This window comes from Oncorhynchus clarkii, chromosome 5 (genome assembly GCF_045791955.1).
Source record: "Oncorhynchus clarkii lewisi isolate Uvic-CL-2024 chromosome 5, UVic_Ocla_1.0, whole genome shotgun sequence".
Classification (NCBI taxonomy): Eukaryota; Metazoa; Chordata; class Actinopteri; order Salmoniformes; family Salmonidae; genus Oncorhynchus; species Oncorhynchus clarkii.
Genome location: NC_092151.1, coordinates 44,133,930 through 44,154,759, shown reverse-complemented (window position 1 = coordinate 44,154,759; position 20,830 = coordinate 44,133,930). Strand labels below are relative to the sequence as shown.

Genomic DNA, 20,830 nt, shown 5'->3' with positions numbered 1-20,830 from the left:
GTTTATATTTTTGGTCAGTATATATCCAAAGCCGAGGGGCGATGCGTTCTATGGAAAATAATGAACGCCGAGATGTTCCACGACACGCTAGCGGAGCTGAGATTAGGAGCACACTCTTAAAGGGAGTGCTCCTAATCTCAGCTTGTTACCTGTATAAAAGACACCTGTCCACAGAAGCAATCAATCAATCAGATTCCAAACTCTCCATCATGGCCAAGACCAAAGAGCTCTCCAAGGATGTCAGGGAATAGATTGTAGACCTACACAAGGCTGGAATGCGCTACAAGACCATCGCCAAGCAGCTTGGTGAGAAGGTGACAACAGTTGGTGCGATTATTCGCAAATGGAAGAAACACAAAAGAACTGTCAATCTCCCTCGGCCTGGGGCTCCATGCAAGATCTCACCTCGTGGAGTTTCAATTATCACGAGAACGGTGAGGAATCAGCCCAGAACTACACGGGAGGATCTTGTCAATGATCTCAAGGCAGCTGGGACCATAGTCACCAAGAAAACATCCTGCAGCGCCTGCAAGGTCCCCCTGCTCAAGAGAGCACATATACATGCCGATCTGAAGTTTGCCAATGAACATCTGAATGATTCAGAGGACAACTGGGTGAAATGGGTCGTGGATGGGTATTCCAGCATGACAATGACCCAAAACACACGGCCAAGGCAACAAAGGATGGCTCAAGAAGAAGCACATTAAGGTCCTGGAGTGGCCTAGCCAGTCTTCAGACCTTAATCCCATAGAAAATCTGTGGAGGAAGCTGAAGGTTCGAGTTGCCAAACGTCAGCCTCGAAACCTTAATGATTTGGAGAAGATCTGCAAAGAGGAGTGGGACAAAACCCCTCCTGAGATGTGTGCAAACCTGGTGGCCAACTACAAGTGGCCAACTACAAGAAACGTCTGACCTCTGTGATTGCCAACAAGGGTTTTGTCACCAAGTACTAAGTCATGTTTTGCAGAGGGGTCAAATACTTATTTCCCTCATTAAAATGCAAATCAATTTATAACATTTTTGACATGCGTTTTTCTGGATTTTTTTATTGTTATTCAGTCTCTCACTGTTCAAATAAACCTACCATTAAAATTATAGACTGATCATTTCTTTGTCAGTGGGCAAACGTACAAAATCAGCAGGGGATCAAATACTTTTTCCCCTCACTGTAGTAGTTGCATTTGCATTTGTTTAGGCTGTTTTCTAGAGACATTTATTTGAATACATCCATAACAATGAACTAATGATGTGTTCGATTTCACCTGACAAAGGTCACCGTTGTTGAGGAGGAGCTAGCCAACAACACAGCTAGCACAATCACTTAAAACTGAAGCTGGAAAAGCTGTAAACAACCTGCACTTCATTTCGTTTGACCTGTTTTCTATTGACATTTCTTTGCATAAATCATTATAAATAATGCTGATTCATGACTTCGATTGGCTGAGTGAAGCTGCCTGCATGTCTGTTCATTACTATGGGACAGTTGGAGATCGAATCTGAATATTGAAACAATTTTGCAAATGTCAGAGAGACAGCAAGGTTTATACAAATGTGTGCTATTGAAAACAAATTGCTAGTCTAAAAGAAATGGGAGATAATGTCTACATGCTTTTTAGAGTGGAGATCAAGTTTATAAATTGTCTGGCTGGGCTGATGAGACAGTGGATTCTGCAGTGAGATGGAACAGAGTAAATAGGCATTTTAACATTATAGCATTAGCTGGTGGTAACTTGTGGAATAGACACCGGCTGGAATGCGGTTTTAACCAATCAGCGTCCAGGATTTGACCCACCAGTTGTATAAAGGGAAATAATGCACACTCTAGAATGACCTTCAAGACAATCAAAAACAAGTATTCAACAATGCCATGATATATCCAGTCATAGTCTCTCACACTCAATGAGCTTCTAAGAATTATCCAGCATGGACACCTGGAGAATTCTTAGAACAGAGTGTGAGAGAGATTGGAACTACATAGCGGAGTTGACATGTCCAAGAGCATTGTGTGTCCATGCTGCTATGGCATACTTCATAGAACATCAGCGTGTGTAAGAGGAAATACATTTGACTGCAAAGTCGATAACTAGCTTCGACCACAGACTCCGAGGTGTGATTGTCGAGACATGGCTTGACCGCGTGCATATGAGCACAGATTCGTAAGAAACACGATGACACACGATGTCAGCGCCAGCCTCCCCTGCAGCTTCAATACGTTTTCAAACCGTTTCTCAGACAGAGCATCCTGCAGCTTTCTCACACATTCATGCATCCTGCTCAACACTTCCTCTCCTGGCTGCAACTCAGCATCAAAGGAACAAACAAGAAACAAAAAACTGAAGTAGACAACATAGCTGCAATGTTGAATGCTAAGAATCTTAAATGTTTAATTTCGTGGTGCACCGAGGAGAGGCACTAACAAACACTAACAAACTGATAAACAAACGTAGGAAAGGCTCTCGGTTAGCCTTAAAGAAGCGTTGGATGAGATTTATCCAGTCTGTGGATAGGCAATTATTTTTATGGTGCGAGCCAGCGACGTTCCTGCTTGTGTCTACTGCCAAACTGCAGTGTGTATTTGTTAACTTGATGGAAACTTGTGCCCCTGCCATATCTGATATGCCTTCCACCCACAATCTGCCAGCAAAACAACCAAACGATTACAACTGTGTACATAAACATGCTGCCTGCACTCAGAATTCTTCCTTTGCTTGATAGCCTTACAGCCGCCTCAGCAATAGGAGGCGGCAGTAGCACTTTTCTTGATCTTCCATCTACTAACCATCACTGTCAATGAACATAAAGTAACAGTATATCAACATCGTGATACACAAAAACAGATGTTCACCTAACAACTCACTTGAGGTTTAGTTTTCCTCACAGCACGATTGTTATATTTTGCATTCAACACAAACGTTTTGATAGTTCTGAATCAATTATGTGTATAGACATTAAATTCCTTCAAGTATTATAGTTAGCTGCTTTCCAAGCCAGTACTTGTGTATGTTGGCATGTACTAACAGTGATGTTTGATCATTAGGTCATTTGGTGTTTGATATTCCAAAGCTAAACACTTCCACAAGGTAATTTGTCTTAATGGGAAACATCACTATTCCGGGCTCTTAAAAGCTTTGCAAACACCAGCTGTGTATGAGATCTGTGAATACATAGGATCTGCTTCCAGGAGTCAAACTCCATGCTTGTTACAGTAGATACTATCCCCTGGATGCACATTTTCTTGGATATTTTACCCGATGTCTTGTTTCACTATTTACATGTTATTTGTTTACTGGTTATAGATCACATCAAGTCATACGTATTCTGATATTTCAGTTCTCATATTTCGTTTCTGTGACCACTACACCACATTGATGTAACCTCACAAATATAACCTTCCTGATATCTAGTTTTTGGTTCTCACAACAACAACAAAAAATACTTGTAAGAAACAATAAGCTTCTTGCTTCCAGTGTTTCATTTAGGCCGATAAAAGAGAAGACAGAAGACAGTGTTTCGGACAGTAAAGGAATGTATTTTTTTAAGCTCCAAGTATGGAGAGAGACGGTTCAGAGTGAGGTCTTCTGGGAGTTCTGGAGCATCCGTCAGGGGATGCTCGGGATTTACGACCGACCACGCAGAGGGGAGAGAGGGGAGACTGCCAATGTCCTGGTTAGGGTAAGGGAAGGGAGTGGACGTCTGTCTGTTGGACAAAGCTTGACCATTACTCCCTCTCATCAGACCTGGGTTCAAATACTTTGCTTTCTTTCAAGTAGCTACGGTTGAAGTCAGAAGTTTACATACACTTCGGTTGGAGTCATTAAAGCTCGTTTTTCAACCCCTCCACACATTTCTTGTTAACAAACTATAGTTTTGGCAAGTCAGTTAGGACATCTACTTTGTGCATGACACAAGTCATTTTTCCAACAATTGTTTACAGACATATTATTTCACTTATCACAATTCCAGTGGGTCAGAAGTTTCCATACACTAAGTTGACTGTGCCTTTAAACAGCTTGGAAAATTCCAGAAAATTATGTCATGGCTTTAGAAGCTTCTGATAGGCTAATTGACATCATTTGAGTCAGTAGAAGGTGTACCTGTGGATGTATTTCAAGGCCTACCTTCAAACTCAGTGCCTCTTTGCTTGACATCATGGGAAAAGCAAAAGAAATCAGCCAAGACCTCAGAAAAAAATGGTAGACCCCTAACAAGTCTGGTTCATCCTTGGGAGCAATTTCCAAATGCCTGAAGATACCACGTTAATCTGTACAAACAATAGTATGCAAGTATATACACCATGGGACCACACAGCCATCATACTGCTCAGGAACAACAGCAAAGGACCTTGTGAAGATGCTGGAGGAAACAGGTACAAAATTATCTATATCCACAGTAAAACAAGTCCCATATCGATATAACCTGAAAGGCCGCTCAGCAAGGAAGAAGCCACTGCGCCAAAACCGCCATAAAAAAAGCCAGACTGCACATGGGGACAAAGATCGTACTTTTTGGAGAAATGTCACCTAGTCTGATGAAACAAAAATAGAACTGTTTGGCCAAAATGACCATCGTTATGTTTGGAGGAAAAAGGGGAGGCTTGCATGCTGAAGAACATCATCCCAACCGTGAAGCACGGGGGTGGCAGCATCATGTCGTGGGGGTGCTTTGCTGCAGGAGAGACTGGTGCACTTCACAAAATAGATGGCATCATGAGGCGGGAAAATTATGTGGATATATTGAAGCAACATCTCAAGACATCAGTCAGGAAGTTAAAGCAAATGGGTCTTCCAAATGGACAATGACCCCAAGCATACTTCCAAAGTTGTGTCAAAATGGCTTAAGGACAACAACGTCTAGGTATTGGAGTGGCCATCACAAAGCCCTGACATCAATCCTATGGAAAATGTGTGGGCAGAACTGAAAAAGCGTGTGCGAGCAAGGAGGCCTACAAACCTGACTCAGTTACACCAGCTCTGTCAGAAGGAATGGGCCAAAATTCACCCAACTTATTGTGAGAAGCTTGTGGAAGGCTACCCAAAATGTTTGACCCAAGTTAAACAATTTAAAGGCAATGCTACCAAATTTTAATTGAGTGGATGTAAACTTCTGACCCACTGGGAATGTGATGAAAAAAAATAAAAGCTGAAATAAATCATTATCTCTACTATTATTCTGACATTTCACATTCTTAAAATAAACTGGTGATCCTAACTGACCTAAAACAGGGAATTTTACAAGGATTAAATGTCAGGAGTTTTGAAAATCTGAGTTTAAATGTATTTGGCTAAGGTGTATGTAAACTTCAGACTTCAACTGTATATAGTTTGATTTGGCCTGCCTAGAGTGCTGGTTGAGTGCAGAGGAGTGACTCCCAATACCAGGACCATGGTTAGGGTGAGGGATTGGCCATTTTTCTGTTGGACAAAGCTTGGCTATCGTTCCCTCTCCCGCTCTTCTGTTATACCCTGACCTGGGTTTAAATTCTTTCTAATACCTTTGTTGAACCTGCCTAGAGTGCCAGATGGGCAATTTTAACTTTTGGGACTACTTCCTTGGTTCCATTGCATGAGGCAATGGAGTGGAGTTCACCAGATTAAAATAAATTATATTATCCTATTTTTGGCATATACAGTGCATATCAAATTAGCAACGGTTGCAATCATTTGCTGTGGGTCTGTGGATTCAGCCAGTCTCCTTTTCTCCAGACTCATAAATTCAGCCAGAGCACTAATGTCTAAAGACAAACTGACCAGCTTCCACCCCACGTATCTTCTAACAGCCAGTGAATTAGTAATTTAATCAAATCAGCTGCAGCAGCGTTCCATACATAAATCAGCCTTCAGACAGTGAAATAAATGTAGACTGTCCATTTTATCTAGGGGAGTAGAGGTAGATACACTGTAGTGCCTATACACACAGGCAGAAATATGGCAAAGGGAAAATGTCACTCCTCTAAAGAATGCTGAGGATTCACTTTGCATAGACTTCAGTTGACAGACATATGGTTTGTTGTCTGCTCTGCAACGTGCAGATCCACCCGATTGCGACGATAGCTGGAGCCACCAACATCCACCCGGTAAGAATGTGGTGCAACTCTCCATAAGCACTTGCCCAGCCTCCAAAGTTCTGTATGTCTCTCAGAAGCGGGTTCATCCTTATCGTTTCACCCACCTCCAGCTCTGGTAGGTCTCGAGCCGTCAGGTCATAGAAGCACTTAGAGAGCTGCTTTCTGTGATGCAGTTTGTCCGTGACCATGTCGCAGGGCTCAAGTAGCTTGTTAGCTACGGGGATGGTAGTCTTCAGAAGGCGTTGCGCTGGGCTGCTGTCCATGTTTTCGGTGGGTGGTCCTCAACTGTAAGATGACTTTCCAGGGGTCGTTGCTGTCATGCAAGCCCCTGTGTAATAAGTTTTTTGCAATCTTGACAGCTGACTCTGCTTTGCATTTGCCTTTGGGTGTCTTGGAGAGGTGGTCATGTGGTCAAACTCCCATTCTGAGGTGAAACACTTGAACTTTTTAGTGAATTGTGGGCCATTGTCCGTGCTGACCTTGTCAGGTTCGCTCTGCCTTGCAAACTGCGACCTTCTTTGTCTCTGTAGAGAAGTCAGGGAGTGGTTCAATTTCTCAAAAGTCAGAGTAGTGATCAACAATGACAAGATAGTCCTTTTGTCCGTGGCTGAATAAGTCCATGCTGACAATTTGCCAGGCCCTTGTGGGAAGTTTGTGTGACATCATGGTTTCCTTTGGCTGTTCATGAGGGTACTCGTTGCATGTGGTACAGCTGCTGGCAAAGGCTTTCATTTCTGCTTAAATGTTTGGCCAGTATAATGTTTCACATGTCTGGCGGTAGCATACGTCACCTAAAACTGGAGTGTATGCGGGTAAGCATCTCTGGACGTAGTGATTTGGGGATAATGATCTTCTGACCTCCGAACAAGATGCCATTTTGCACGCTGATCTCATCTCGAAAGGCCCAGTAATCTCTCACTGTGAAAGGTGTCTCCTATTTCAGGTACGGCCAACCTGTGAGGACCATGGACTTCAGTGATTGTAGGTGTTCGTCCTTGTCAGTGTGTTGCCTGATCTGGGCTAGGCAGTGATCTGTCACGTTTAAGTAGTCTGCCTGATTGATTTGTTGAACATCTTGTTGTTCCTGCTGTGGCAAACAGATGGCATGCCGCTGATAGGCAGTGTCTCTGCCTGTACATTGTGCTGTTGCCATGCTCAGTGTCTCACTGATGTACATATCTGGTCCTGGCTTGTAGATGACCTTCAGGCTGTAGGTTTGCAGAGTCAGGAGCATGCTTTGAAGCCTTTTGGGCGCGTTGAGAAGAGATTTACTGAATATGTCAATGAGTGGTTTGTGGTCAGTTTCAGCAGTGACCAGCTCTCAACCATATAAGTAGTGATGGAAGCGCTGGCAGGAGAAGACAATGCTGAGGCACTCTTTCTCAATTTGTGCATAGTTTTGTTCGGTGGGGTGAGTGCTCTCGCTTCAAACGCAACGGCCAGGCCTTCCTGGATAAGGCAGCATACAAGTCCACTTTGGCTGGAGTTGCTCTGGATTTTGACAGGCTTTGTGACGTCGTATTAGCGCAACACTGGCATGGATGAAGCCAGAGATTTCATCTCCGGCACTGCGGCCTCGTGTTTCAAATCAAATCAGAATCAAATCAAATTTTATGTCACATGCGCCGAGTACAACAGTGAAATGCTTACTTACAAGCCCTTAACAACAATGCAGTTTTAAGAAAATACCCCAAAAAAAGTAAGAGAAAGAATAACAAATAATTAGTGAAAGAGCAGCAGTAAATAACAGTAGCGGGGCTATATACAGGGGGTACCGGTACAGAGTCAATGTGCGGGGGCACCGGCGTCATGGTAACTGAGGTAATATGTACATGTAGGTAGAGTTATTAAAGTGACTATCCATTGATAATAACAGAGAGTAGCAGCAGCGTAGAAGAGGAGGGAGAATGCAAATAGTCTGGGTTTGGGTAGCCAGTGCCATGGTGTGTCTTTGTCCAGCAATCAGCGCAGAAGCTCATAGACTGCTGATAGGTGTGGCATGAACTTTGCAAGATAGTTTGCAAAGCCGATGAGAAGCTGCTCTCCTTTTGCATCAGACGGGTTTGGCATGTCGAGGATCGCTCTGACTTTGTCTGGGTCCGGCTTCAGGCCTTTGGCCGAGAGAATGTGGCCATGGAAGTGGACGTCTTTCACCTTGAACTGCAGCTTCTTCAGGCCAAGGCGCAGCTTAACTGATCGGCAGCGCTCCATCAGTGCCAGGAGCTTCACATCGTGGTCGCGTTCTGCTTTTTCGCCTCTGTCACCACAGCCTACAGTTAGGACATCATCAGCGATGGGTTCAATGCCCTTGAGCCCAGCCAGTAACTCGTGCTGCTTGCATTGGTATACCTCAGGCGCCACCGATACACCAAATGGGAGCTTGAGCCAGCGTTTCAGACCCCAGGAGGTCCAGAAGGTAGTCATGAAGCTGCTTTCTTCATCCAGCTTGCATTGAAGGAATGCATCTCGGGCGTCCACCAAGGTGAAAATCCTGGCCATGGGAAGCTTGTAGAGGACATCCTCCAGTGTTGGCATGATGTCGTGGGAGTGTTTCAGTGCTTGGTTCAGATGCTTGGTTCATTGCTTGGTTCATCTTCTCATCTTCTCTGGCTTTTTCACTATGACCATATTGCTGATCCAGTCAGTTGGTTCAGTCATAGATGTCATGTGGCCATCGGCCTCATACTTGTCCAGCTGGGCCTTCAAGGCCACTTTCATTGCAATGGGCACATTGCGAGGAGCACACTAGACTGGAGTGATGCTCTCATCCAATTCAAAGTGCACCTCCACAGGTACTGATTCAACAGGCCCGTTGAATACATCGTCATATCTGCTGAGTAGCTGTTCTTTGGACAGGGGTCCATGCTGGACATGCTCCACGATGTGCAGGTCATTTGCTACGGTGAACTGCATCAGTCCCAGGCGTTCGCATGTAGAGTCTGAGAGGAGAGGATGTTGACTGGTTTTCACAATCTCAAACTCCAGCTTGTGTTTGTGTCCCCGAATAACACATTCGGTCTCAAAGATGCCCATAGAGCTCATTAGTTCTCCTGAGTACAGCTTTAGTCTAGTATCTCTGGGCAAAATATTTGTCTTTGTAGCTCATTACATTGCACGTAGCACCGGAATCCAGGTGACATTGTTGCATCTTGTTGTGTAATCGTAGTGTCACAAACCATTTCTTCCCTCGAGTGTACAGCCCCAATGGATTCGTGCATGTAAATGTCACTTTCACTGAGTGACATCATCAACACAGTGAATCTTGCCTTCACTCCCTCTTCTTTTGCTTTTGAGACACACTTTTGCAAAGTGATTATTGGTTCCACAAGCTCTGCGTGGTTTTTCCATAGGCAGGGCAGTGCTCTTTGCCTCGTGCCTGTGCATTTACAAAGTATTTGCATGATATGGGGTGGTCTGTGTCCACCGTTTGATTGGTTTGTCTGAATGTCTGCCTGGCAACAGCGTGAACAGTATCAACGTTGGTGTGTGGGGTTTCGATTTCCATTGCTCTCATTCTCATGTCAGTGACTTCAGCAGTGCGGCACACTTCAATGGCAGTTACTAATGTTAAGCCTCTCACTCTTAGTAGATGTCGGCGCGCGTCCTCATTTGAAATTCCCAGGAATATTTGTCACGAATCAGTTCATCTTTCAATCCCTCATATTCAGCGTTCATATTTCTCTCAAACGGGTTACACAGTTGTGTACTGACTCACCCTCTTCCTGTTTGCAGCTTCCAGAAACAAACTGCTCGATAATGACGTTTCTGGCGGGTTTGAAGTACTTCTCCAATACATCCAGTATGGCCTTTGCATCACCCTGTTGTTGTGCTGTGAGGGTGAGATTGTGCCGGTAGATATGCCTGCATTCGCTGCCCATTACAGTTTTTTTCGATTGCTAAACGACAGTGGGCACAACTGGAGTCACATGTGCAAAACTCTAACTACAGTCTGCACTACCAACAGGCACCTGAGCTAAACAGTTCACATCACCTGCAAAACTCATTCCAAGCAACACAACTCTTAACACATGGCTCAAAACACGCTCAGTGCAGCCAAACACTATGCACAACCCTCACTGAGATAACACACACTGTCACTCAGAACACACTGAGAGTAAAAACACTAGCATCAAACACCAATACAGAAAATACAAACTTTTCATCTTTACAGTTTGAACAATTTCAGTGACTTCATACAAAGTAATATTTTCTTCAAAGAAAAGAGTGACATTATTTCACATGATTTATTAAAATTTTTAGAACATAACAATTCTTTAAGGTAAATGAAAATTAGCAGTTTGCTTCAATAGTCTGTAGTAATTTACGGAATTACAGTAATGAGAAAAAAAAGGTAGAAACTAAAAGTACATACTGTAATTCGAACAAATAATTGAGGGGCTAATCCTGCCTCTCTCTAGCATCAGGCCACAGGTTTTCTTCAACATCACATCTAATGTTTTCTCTTGCCATGCACCTGGGGAAGAACCTTCTGGAGTGCCTTATCCATCCCTGGCAGTCCTCTGGACTCGTGTCCTCACATCCGGCACGCATGGCTTCCAAAAGAGGCATTTGGTCATGTGGGTGGTGACCAAACACTTTCCACCTCCAGGCAGAGAAAAACTCCTCTATTGGGTTGAGGAAGGGTGAATATGCAGGCAGGTACAAAACCATAAATCTGTGATGTGCTGCAAACCAATCTGTGACAGCTGCAGAGTGGTGAAAAGCAACGTTATCGCAAACTATGACAAAAACTTGGGTGTTTCTTACTGGCTCCCCCTGTTCTGCTGGCACTAGCTGAGCATAGAGCTGTTCTAGGAAAGCTAAAAGCCTTTCTGTGTTGTTTGGGTCAATGAGTGGTGTGTTGAGAAGCAAACCATCATTGACCATTGCAGCACACCTGGTGATATTTCCCCCCCTTTGGCCTGGAACCTCCACAGTGGCCCTTTGACCTATAACATTCCTTCCTCTGCGCCGTGTTTTGGCAAGGTTAAATCCAGCTTCATCGATAAATACAAATGAATGTGGTCTTTCCAGTGCTTCCACCTCCATTACTCTCTGAAAAACAGTAAGTGCACAGTTTTACTGTAGAAAAGCTAGTGTTTTTTTTTACTGTAAATATTTTGTATAGCTGTGTACGTAACCTCAGACGTCTTACCTGGACATATTGGTATCTTTGCTCTTTTACCCGTTCACTGTTTCTCTCGAACGGTACAGTGTATAACTGTTTCATTGTAACTTGGTGTTTCTTTAGGACTTGAGCAATAGTTGTTGTGCTGACATAATTAACATTTTCAAATATATCATTATCAGCCAGCACTCTATCTTGAATCTCCCGCAGTTTTATTGCATTGTTGACAACAACCATGTCAACAATAGCATTTTCCTGCGCATCTGAAAATATTTTTCCTCTTCCCCCTGTTGGGGGCAGCCTTTGGGTCCTGTTGTAAAAACATTTTTTACAGTCAAACTTACTGTAATATATATCTGTGTAAATATTCTAAAATTGCAATACAAAATAGATTCCTGTAATGTTTTCATTTACTGTAAGGATGTAACTCTCACCTGTTTGCATGATGGAAAATTCGCATTACAGATGCCACTGTGGATCTTTGCAGATTGGGTTGCACCCTCAACCCTGCCTCTCTCAATGAGAGAGCATGGTTCACGACATGGTCTATAAGTGTAGCCCTTATTTCATCTGAAATAACAGCTATTTGTCTTCTTTGTCTTCCTCCACGCATCCGCCCTCTCCCTGCCACCCTTCTCCCTCCACGAACCTATCTTCCTTGTTCCATTTCCAAAATGAGTCTTTCTGAGCTCTACCTATATATACTGTAATATGTGTGTGTGTTCACTAACAAGTCTAAAACAAGACACCTGCTTAGCCTTTCAGCTGAAATTGCAATCAGCAGTGTTTGAAAGGCACAAGGCTGAAATCTATTCCGTTTTGAATGTGTGGTTCACAGTTTTGACAGCAGTGTGTTAGCATTTGAACAAAGTGCTGTAAATCCACAGTGTTGTGCAGGTTGTGGTTAAAGTCATGGGATAAGTGTGTAGAGTTTTGAAAACTGTGTTCAAGCAATGAAAAACAAACTAGAGTTTGGTCCACATGAACTGCTGCTGTGCAGACTGTAGTTAGAGTTTTGCACATGTGACTCCAGTTGTGTCCACTGTCGTTTAGCAATCGAAAAAAACTGTAAGCTCCTCAGAGTTGCCGCTTGGACCTCGTTGGGTTTCTCATGTAGACCGGTCGCCAGCGCATAGTCCTCGAATTCATCCCTGAAGTTGTCCCAATTAGTATTCCAGTCCCCTGTGAGAACCATGGGATAAAGCGCTTGCTTTCAACATAGAGTCCACCCTCCCCCATGAATGTCATGGTGTAATGCGTGTGTGTGTGTGCGTGTGTGTGTGTGTGTGTGTGTGTGTGTGTGTGTGTGTGTGTGTGTGTGTGTGTGTGTGTGTGTGTGTGTGTGTGTGTGTGTGTGTGTGTGTGTGTGTTTTCAAGTGTCCAGAGTAAGTTGACTTGTTCCAGTCCCACACACCTCTGATTGAAGCCAGATGAGCTCTCCTCCAGGTCCTAAACCAAACACCTGCACTCCCATCTCTGTTAGCGTTAGGTTTAAATGCTGCCACCGCAGTAACCAGATGTGGGCCCCTGAGCCATGCTGGAACAGCTCTCCTAGTACAACATGAGATTTGTCAGTATGGTCCCAACCAGTATGCTCCTGCCCAGCCCCTCTCATTCATAAACAATCAGGCAGCTCACAGAGGGGTACAAGGCCATAGACGAGACCAATACTCAGGAAGAGTAGCTAGGACAGTAACCATTAAACAAAGCTACTCACACGGTTATTATTCCAAGAAGGGGAGGTGTCAAATAAAAAATACAAATAAACGTTATTTGTCACACGCTTTGTAAACAACAGGTGTAGACTAACAGTGAAATGCTTACTTACTGAGAGAAAGAAAATAGAGAAATAATAGAAAAGTAAAACCTGTAAAAATAAATGTAATAATAAATGCAGAATGAGTGACGATAACTTGGCTATGTACATGGGGTACCAGTACCGAGTCGATGTGAGGTCATGTATGGAAGACGTTTTCCCACTACTATAGCTGTGGATATGGCTGTGTTCCATCTGGACTATAGCAGTCTAGGGTCAGTTTCATTAGAGCATGGAATGGAAAACGTTTTGCAGCAGAATGAGCATTTCTAGCTCTCCCCAGGCTGTAATGCAAGGACTGAGGCTGCCTGGGTGTGTAGTAGGTGGTCAGTGGGGATGGGACCCAGAGGTTACAGGGAAACTCTTAGTCCGTGTCCCTGTCCCAAATGGCACTCTATTCTCTATATAGTGTACTACTTTTGACCAGGGCCCATGGGGAATAGGGTGCCATTTGGGACTCAGCCTTGGTGTGATGTGATAGCTGCTAATGTGAGCCTCTATCTCCAGCTGCATATCTAACTCAATTCTCTAATGATGGTCACGGGCCTGCATCACATGTGAGCGTAGGAATCTGAGAGTCGGAGTTGGCTTTACAGAAACAGAGGAGCGTTTCAGGGTTTCAGACCCAGTTCCAGGTTGTGTCCCAAATGGCACCGTCTTCCCTATATAGTGCACTACATTTGACCAAGGCCCATAGGGCTCTGGTCAAAAGTAGGGCACGATATAGGGAACATATACAGTAGGTGCCAGGGAGGCAGACCCAGTCTCCAATATGTTGTTGGTACTTTCCTCCCTTTTTGCACTACAAGAACATGACCTGAGAAGTTAATTCAGTACTGCTGGATTTATAACTGAGTGCTCAGTCACTGAGGGACTTCCCAATACCAGTAACAGGCATATCTATTTCCAAAAACGTTCAATAATTGGTCTTCACTGGCAGTGTCAGAAACCCCACACCTGGTTGCATGACATGAGGTCTGGCTGTGGACTAACACCACACAGGAACTGAATTTATTTCACTTCAGATTATTTATTGGAGCTGCGTTCCCAATTTTTCCCAGTTATCATACACAGTAAACGGTTTGTACTCGAAAATACAAGCCATCAACATTTTGGCAAAAAAAAAAAAAAAGTGTATTATATCAAAATACTTCCCTAAGACATAATAACAGTTAATAAGAACCAGGACAGTTCTAGAGGCTACACTCATGCAGGTTCACTGTTTCTCACGGTCAGTTGCACCACTGACTCAACTGCTCAATTAGGCACCACACTATCTACCAAGAGAGTTTTCATCTATATTCTTTGTAGCTGTCTATTTACCACCACAAACCGATGCTGGCACTAAGACCGCGCTCAATGAGCAAACAGGAAAACGCTCATCCAGGGGCGGTGCTACTAGTGGCCGGGGACTTTAATGCAGGGAAACCTAAATCCGTTTTACTCTCATTTTTACCAGCATGTTAAATGTGCAACCAGATGGGAAAAAACTCTAGACCACGTTTAGTCCACACACAAAGACGCGTACAAAGCCCTCCCTCACCCTCCATTTGGCAAATCTGACCATAATTCTATCCTCCTGATTCCTGCTTACAAGCAAAAACTAAAGCAGGAAGCACCAGTGACTGGGTCAATAAAAAAGTGGTTAAATGAAATATGTTCCGGGATTCTTCCGATAGCATTGAGGGGTACACCACATCAGTCACTAGCTTCATCAATAAGTACATCAATGACGTCGTCCCCATAGTGACGGTACGTACAGTGCCTTGCGAAAGTATTCGGCCCCCTTGAACTTTGCGACCTTTTGCCACATTTCAGGCTTCAAACATAAAGATATAAAACTGTATTTTTTTGTGAAGAATCAACAACAAGTGGGACACAATCATGAAGTGGAACGACATTTATTGGATATTTCAAACTTTTTTAACAAATCAAAAACTGAAAAATTGGCCGTGCAAAATTATTCAGCCCCTTTACTTTCAGTGCAGCAAACTCTCTCCAGAAGTTCAGTGAGGATCTCTGAATGATCCAATGTTGACCTAAATGACTAATGATGATAAATACAATCCACCTGTGTGTAATCAAGTCTCCGTATAAATGCACCTGCACTGTGATAGTCTCAGAGGTCCGTTAAAAGCGCAGAGAGCATCATGAAGAACAAGGAACACACCAGGCAGGTCCGAGATACTGTTGTGAAGAAGTTTAAAGCCGGATTTGGATACAAAAAGATTTCCCAAGCTTTAAACATCCCAAGGAGCACTGTGCAAGCGATAATATTGAAATGGAAGGAGTATCAGACCACTGCAAATCTACCAAGACCTGGCCGTCCCTCTTAACTTTCAGCTCATACAAGGAGAAGACTGATCAGAGATGCAGCCAAGAGGCCCATGATCACTCTGGATGAACTGCAGAGATCTACAGCTGAGGTGGGAGACTCTGTCCATAGGACAACAATCAGTCGTATATTGCACAAATCTGGCCTTTATGGAAGAGTGGCAAGAAGAAAGCCATTTCTTAAAGATATCCATAAAAAGTGTCGTTTAAAGTTTGCCACAAGCCACCTGGGAGACACACCAAACATGTGGAAGAAGGTGCTCTGGTCAGATGAAACCAAAATTGAACTTTTTGGCAACAATGCAAAACGTTATGTTTGGCGTAAAAGCAACACAGCTCAACACTCTGAACACACCATCCCCACTGTCAAACATGGTGGTGGCAGCATCATGGTTTGGGCCTGCTTTTCTTCAGCAGGGACAGGGAAGATGGTTAAAATTGATGGGAAGATGGATGGAGCCAAATATAGGACCATTCTGGAAGAAAACCTGATGGAGTCTGCAAAAGACCTGAGACTGGGACGGAGATTTGTCTTCCAACAAGACAATGATCCAAAACATAAAGCAAAATCTACAATGGAATGGTTCAAAAATAAACATATCCAGGTGTTAGAATGGCCAAGTCAAAGTCCAGACCTGAATCCAATCGAGAATCTGTGGAAAGAACTGAAAACTGCTGTTCACAAATGCTCTCCATCCAACCTCACTGAGCTCGAGCTGTTTTGCAAGGAGGAATGGGAAAAAATGTCAGTCTCTCGATGTGCAAAACTGATAGAGACATACCCCAAGCAACTTACAGCTGTAATCGCAGCAAAAGGTGGCTCTACAAAGTATTAACTTAAGGGGGCTGAATAATTTTGCACGCCCAATGTTTCAGTTTTTGATTTGTTAAAAAAGTTTGAAATATCCAATAAATGTCGTTCCACTTCATGATTGTGTCCCACTTGTTGTTGATTCTTCACAAAAAAATACAGTTTTATATCTTTATGTTTGAAGCCTGAAATGTGGCAAAAGGTCGCAAAGTTCAAGGGGGCCGAATACTTTCGCAAGGCACTGTATATGCACAAACCAGAAGCCATGGATTACAGGCAACATCTGCACTGAGCTAAAGGGTACAGCTGCCGCTTTCAAGGAGTGGCAGCTGTACCCGCTCGTGAACTGTGGCAGGGCTTGCAAACTATTACAGACTACAAAGGGAAACACAGCCGCGAGCTGCCCATTGACACAAGCCTACCAGATGAACTAAATTACTTATATGCTTGCTTCGAGGCAAGTAACACTGAAACATGCATGAGAGCATCAGCTGTTCCGGACGACTGTGTGATTACGCTCTACGTAGCCGATGTGAGTAAGACCTTCAAACAGGTCAACATTCAGAAGAACTCAGGGCCAGACAGATTACCAGGACGTGTACTCCGAGCATCCTCTGACCAACTGGCAAGTGTCTTCAGTGACATTTTCAACCTCGCCCTGTCTGAGTCTGTAATACCAACATGTTTCAAGCAAACCACCATAGTCCCCTGTGCCAAAAGAACACTAAGGTAACCTGCCAAAATGACTACCAACCCGTAGCACTCACGTCTGTTGCCATGAAGTGCTTTGAAAGGCTGGTCATAGCTCACATCAACACCATTATCCCAGAAACCCAAGACACACTCCAATTTGCATACCGGCCCAACAGATCCACAGATGATGCAATCTCTGTTGCACTCCACACTGGCCTTTCACACCTGGACAAAGGGAACACACATGTGAGAATGCTATTCATTGACTACAGCTCAGCGTTCAACACCATAGTTCCCGCAAAGCTCATCACTAAGCTAAGGACCCTGGGACTAAACACCTCCCTGTGCAACTGGATACTGGACTTCCTGACGGGCAGTCCTCGGGTGGTAAAGGGAGGTAACGACACATCCGCCAGGTGGATCCTCAACACATGGGCCCCTCAGGGGTGTGTGCTCAGTCCCCTTCTGTACTCTCTGTTCACTCATGACTGCATGGCCAGGCACGACTCCAACACCATCATTAAGTTTGCCGATGACACAACAGTGGTAGACCTGATCACTGACAACAATGAGACAGCCTATAGGGAGGAAGTCAGAGACCTGGTCGTGTGGTACCAGGACAACAACCTCTCCCTCAATGTGATCAAGACAAAGGAGATGATTGTGGACTACAGGAAAAGGAGAACCGAGCACGCCTCCATTCTCATCGATGGGGCTGTAGTGGAGCAGGTTGAGAGCTTCAAGTTCCTTGGTGCCCACATCACCAACAAACTGTCACACCAAGACAGTTGTGAAGAGGGCACGACAAAACGTATCCCCCCCCCAGGAGACTGAAAAGATTTGGCATGGGTCCTTAGATCCTCAAAAGGTTATACAGCTTCACCATAGGAGCATGGTTGCATCACTGCCTAGTATGGCAGCTGCTTGGCCTCCGACCGCAAGGCACTACAGAGGGTATTGCGTTTGGCCCAGTGCATCACTGGGTCCAAGCTTCCTGCCACCCAGGACCTCTATACCAGGCAGTGTCAGAGGAAGGCCCTAAAAATTGTCAAAGACTCCAGCCACCCGAGTCATAGACTGTTCTCTCTGCTACCACACAGCAAGCGGTACCTTAGCGCCATGTCTAGGTCCAAGAGGCTTCTAAACAGCTTCTACCCCCAAGCCATAAGACTCCTGAACATCTATTCAAATGGCGACCCAGACTATCTGCATTGCCCCCACCCCTTTTTTACGCTGCTACTACTCTCTGTTTATTATGTATGCATAGTCAATTTAATAACTCTACCTACATGTACATTGTCATGACGTTGGCCTGGGGGTAGGTTTATGACCGTCATAAATACCTCTTCCCCCCATTTTCCTCTCTTTACCCTACTGATGTTACATTTGCAAAACCCTTGGTTAACATAGAGATTCTGGGAACATCAGAAGGGGGGGGGGGTGAACTATATTCTGGTAATCCGAACAATTGAACATATGCGGTGGTACTTAATGAATATGATGTCAGTTCGGTTGTCATCTGAGACATTCTCATCAATGATAAGAGGACATAAACTCTACAGTGGAAAGTCTACACATAGAGTTATCAGATTCACATGGAATTGTTGTTCCAATTAAATGTTTGAAAATGAAATTATTCATGATGGGATGAAATGTGATTTTAGCTTCTAAAATGTGAGATTTGGGTTTTCATAAGATAGGGCTGCTCAATCAGTGGCCCGCCCCTGTGAAGGGACATGGGCTATAAAACTTTTCAAACACGCCCTCCTCTCCTTTCCAATATAAAGCCTTGACGACAATGTAACCTCCTGTTGTGAGGTCGATGGTCCGATGTCAGAATGGTTCAGATAATAACTACAGAACGAAGCCAACATCAGCGTGAGCTTTGGTTGCGAATGGTATGAACTTTCAACTCTTATTCACTACAGAAGTGATACCTCCTAGCCGTTGAGTTAGCAACAGCAGCTGCAAACGTAGGTTAGAAAGGAACAGAGTATCCCATCAATCACACAATGATGTTACTACAACGTATCCAATTGACCACCAGAGACATTCTTCAAAGGACAAAGGACTCGGTTTGGCAACACGGCCTTCCATCTACCACCAACCTACTGAAGCGCAGCTCAGAGTAAATATTTATTGCATTTTCCTTTTCCAAATGGGCGGTAATTTAGAATGCATAAGATACTGTATTTATGATAGCACAGCTTCGCCCTTGTTCCTCAGTCTTCCCGCTCTTTCACTCAAACCCAGCCCCTTTTATTTTGTGTAACAAGCTGTCATATCTGTTCCGCCCAAAAGGGACGTTTTCCTTTAGGACGTAATCAAGTTATGATTTAATTATGTGTATGTGTAATTCTGTGTGATTAGTTAGGTATTTAGTAAATAAATAATTAAACCCAATTTTGTATTGCTGATTCAACTTGTTAGCCAGGGTTCGTGCAGATAACCAAGAATTTACAACTTTCAGATGAGACTGAATTAAGGTGACGATTAATATTGACTGCTATTGATGTAAAATATTGCTAGGTCTTTAAGAGTTTATTCGGAAGATGACAGCTCCATAAATATTATTTTGTGGTGCCCCGACTCTCTAGTTAAATACATTTACATGATTAGCTCAATCAGGTAATATTAATTACGGAGAAATTATTTTATTGCATTGCATGTCATATCACTTAATCCGGCATAGCCAAAGACACGACAACATATTACCTCAATTACCTAGACTAACCGGTGCCCCTTCACTTTACTGCTGCTCTTTAATATTTTATTACTTTTATTTCAGATTTTTTGTGGCTATTTTTTCTTAAAACTGCATTGTTGGTTAATGGCTTGTAATGGAAGCATTTCGCTGTAAGGTCTACACCAGATGTATTCGGCGCATGTGACAAATACAATTTGATTTGACTTGATCTGATCTAATCATCACTCATGATGACTTAACTTCTGTGTCCAGATTTACAGGTGGCGTTGTTCTCTCTTAAAATGTCCCAACCAGAGCTGAAAGAATTAGGGTCTAATTGCAGTGGATTTCCAAAGTTAGACATGGGAAGGAATAGCATATGGGTGGGTACATATGGGTGGGTCCCACTATCCCATTCACCAGAGAAACATTTATACCGGCCGAAAAGGACAATTTCAAAACCGTTAGATTCTGAGGTCTATTCTAATAAACCATGGCAGTGCACGTGATGAACTTGCTTAACCTTCAGGTTAAAAAGGGGTCAATCCAATCCAAAAGTCACTTACACCTAATGGATGCTTTAATGGGTCACGATTACTCATAAATAATATAGAACACCCCTGATGATTTGTGCCCGTCGGATGCGCATAATATAACCTAGACCCAGTAAGGTAAACCATGCGCGCACGGCACGATGGACTGTTCGCTTGTAATAACATGCGTATTCGAGTAAAGCTCACTTACCGAGTGCTGTCGTTAATTTAATATACTGCATTCGCCCGAGCATCTTGGTATCATCGGTCTCCAGGGCGGCAGGAGCGGTATTCTTCGACCCTTCCCGTCTGACGCGCAATATTCAACTAAAGACAGATCTCTCTAGAGGCGTGAGGGGTGACTGAACTACTCTGAGAATTCGCCTGGCATTTCCTGTATTCTAGCATCTGCGTTTGAAGTACAAGAGGAACCCTGTAAGTGCCACTAAACTTAAACTTATTCCGTTTAAACTTATTCCGTTATTCTTCTGTTCAGTGGCACATCACCGCTCCATATCCTCTGCTGCTGCGTAGGCTACTGCGTGGAGTGGACCAGGCAGGGAGAACAAGTTTGTGGGAGTTGGCTTGCCAAGCCAACCCATGGGCAAATCTTATCCTGCAAAAAAAAACAATGACAGCGAGGTCTGACTCTGTATATACGAGTAGTTACTTTGGAATGGGGAATCACCACCAATCCAAATCACCACCATTAGTGATATCTATAGCCAATATATAATTCAAAAGACATTTGTAAAGTGATGAGAA

The 20,830-nt window shown here is 43.7% G+C and overlaps 1 protein-coding gene across 2 annotated transcripts in view; it reads right to left on the bottom strand.

Annotated features, from left to right (window-relative positions):
• The window catches only part of LOC139408893 (integrin alpha-1-like), a 75,100-nt gene extending 54,486 nt beyond the window's left edge, over nt 1-20,614 (bottom strand). Inside the window, exon 1 of one of the 2 annotated variants that reach the window (XM_071153325.1) lies at nt 20,277-20,614. In XM_071153325.1, the coding sequence (XP_071009426.1) occupies nt 20,277-20,319 (43 nt within the window). In that variant the 5' untranslated portion in view covers nt 20,320-20,614. The remainder of the gene's footprint in view (nt 1-20,276) is intronic. The other variant, XM_071153326.1, reaches the window with a different exon arrangement.
• Between the last annotated feature and the right edge of the window lie 216 nt (nt 20,615-20,830).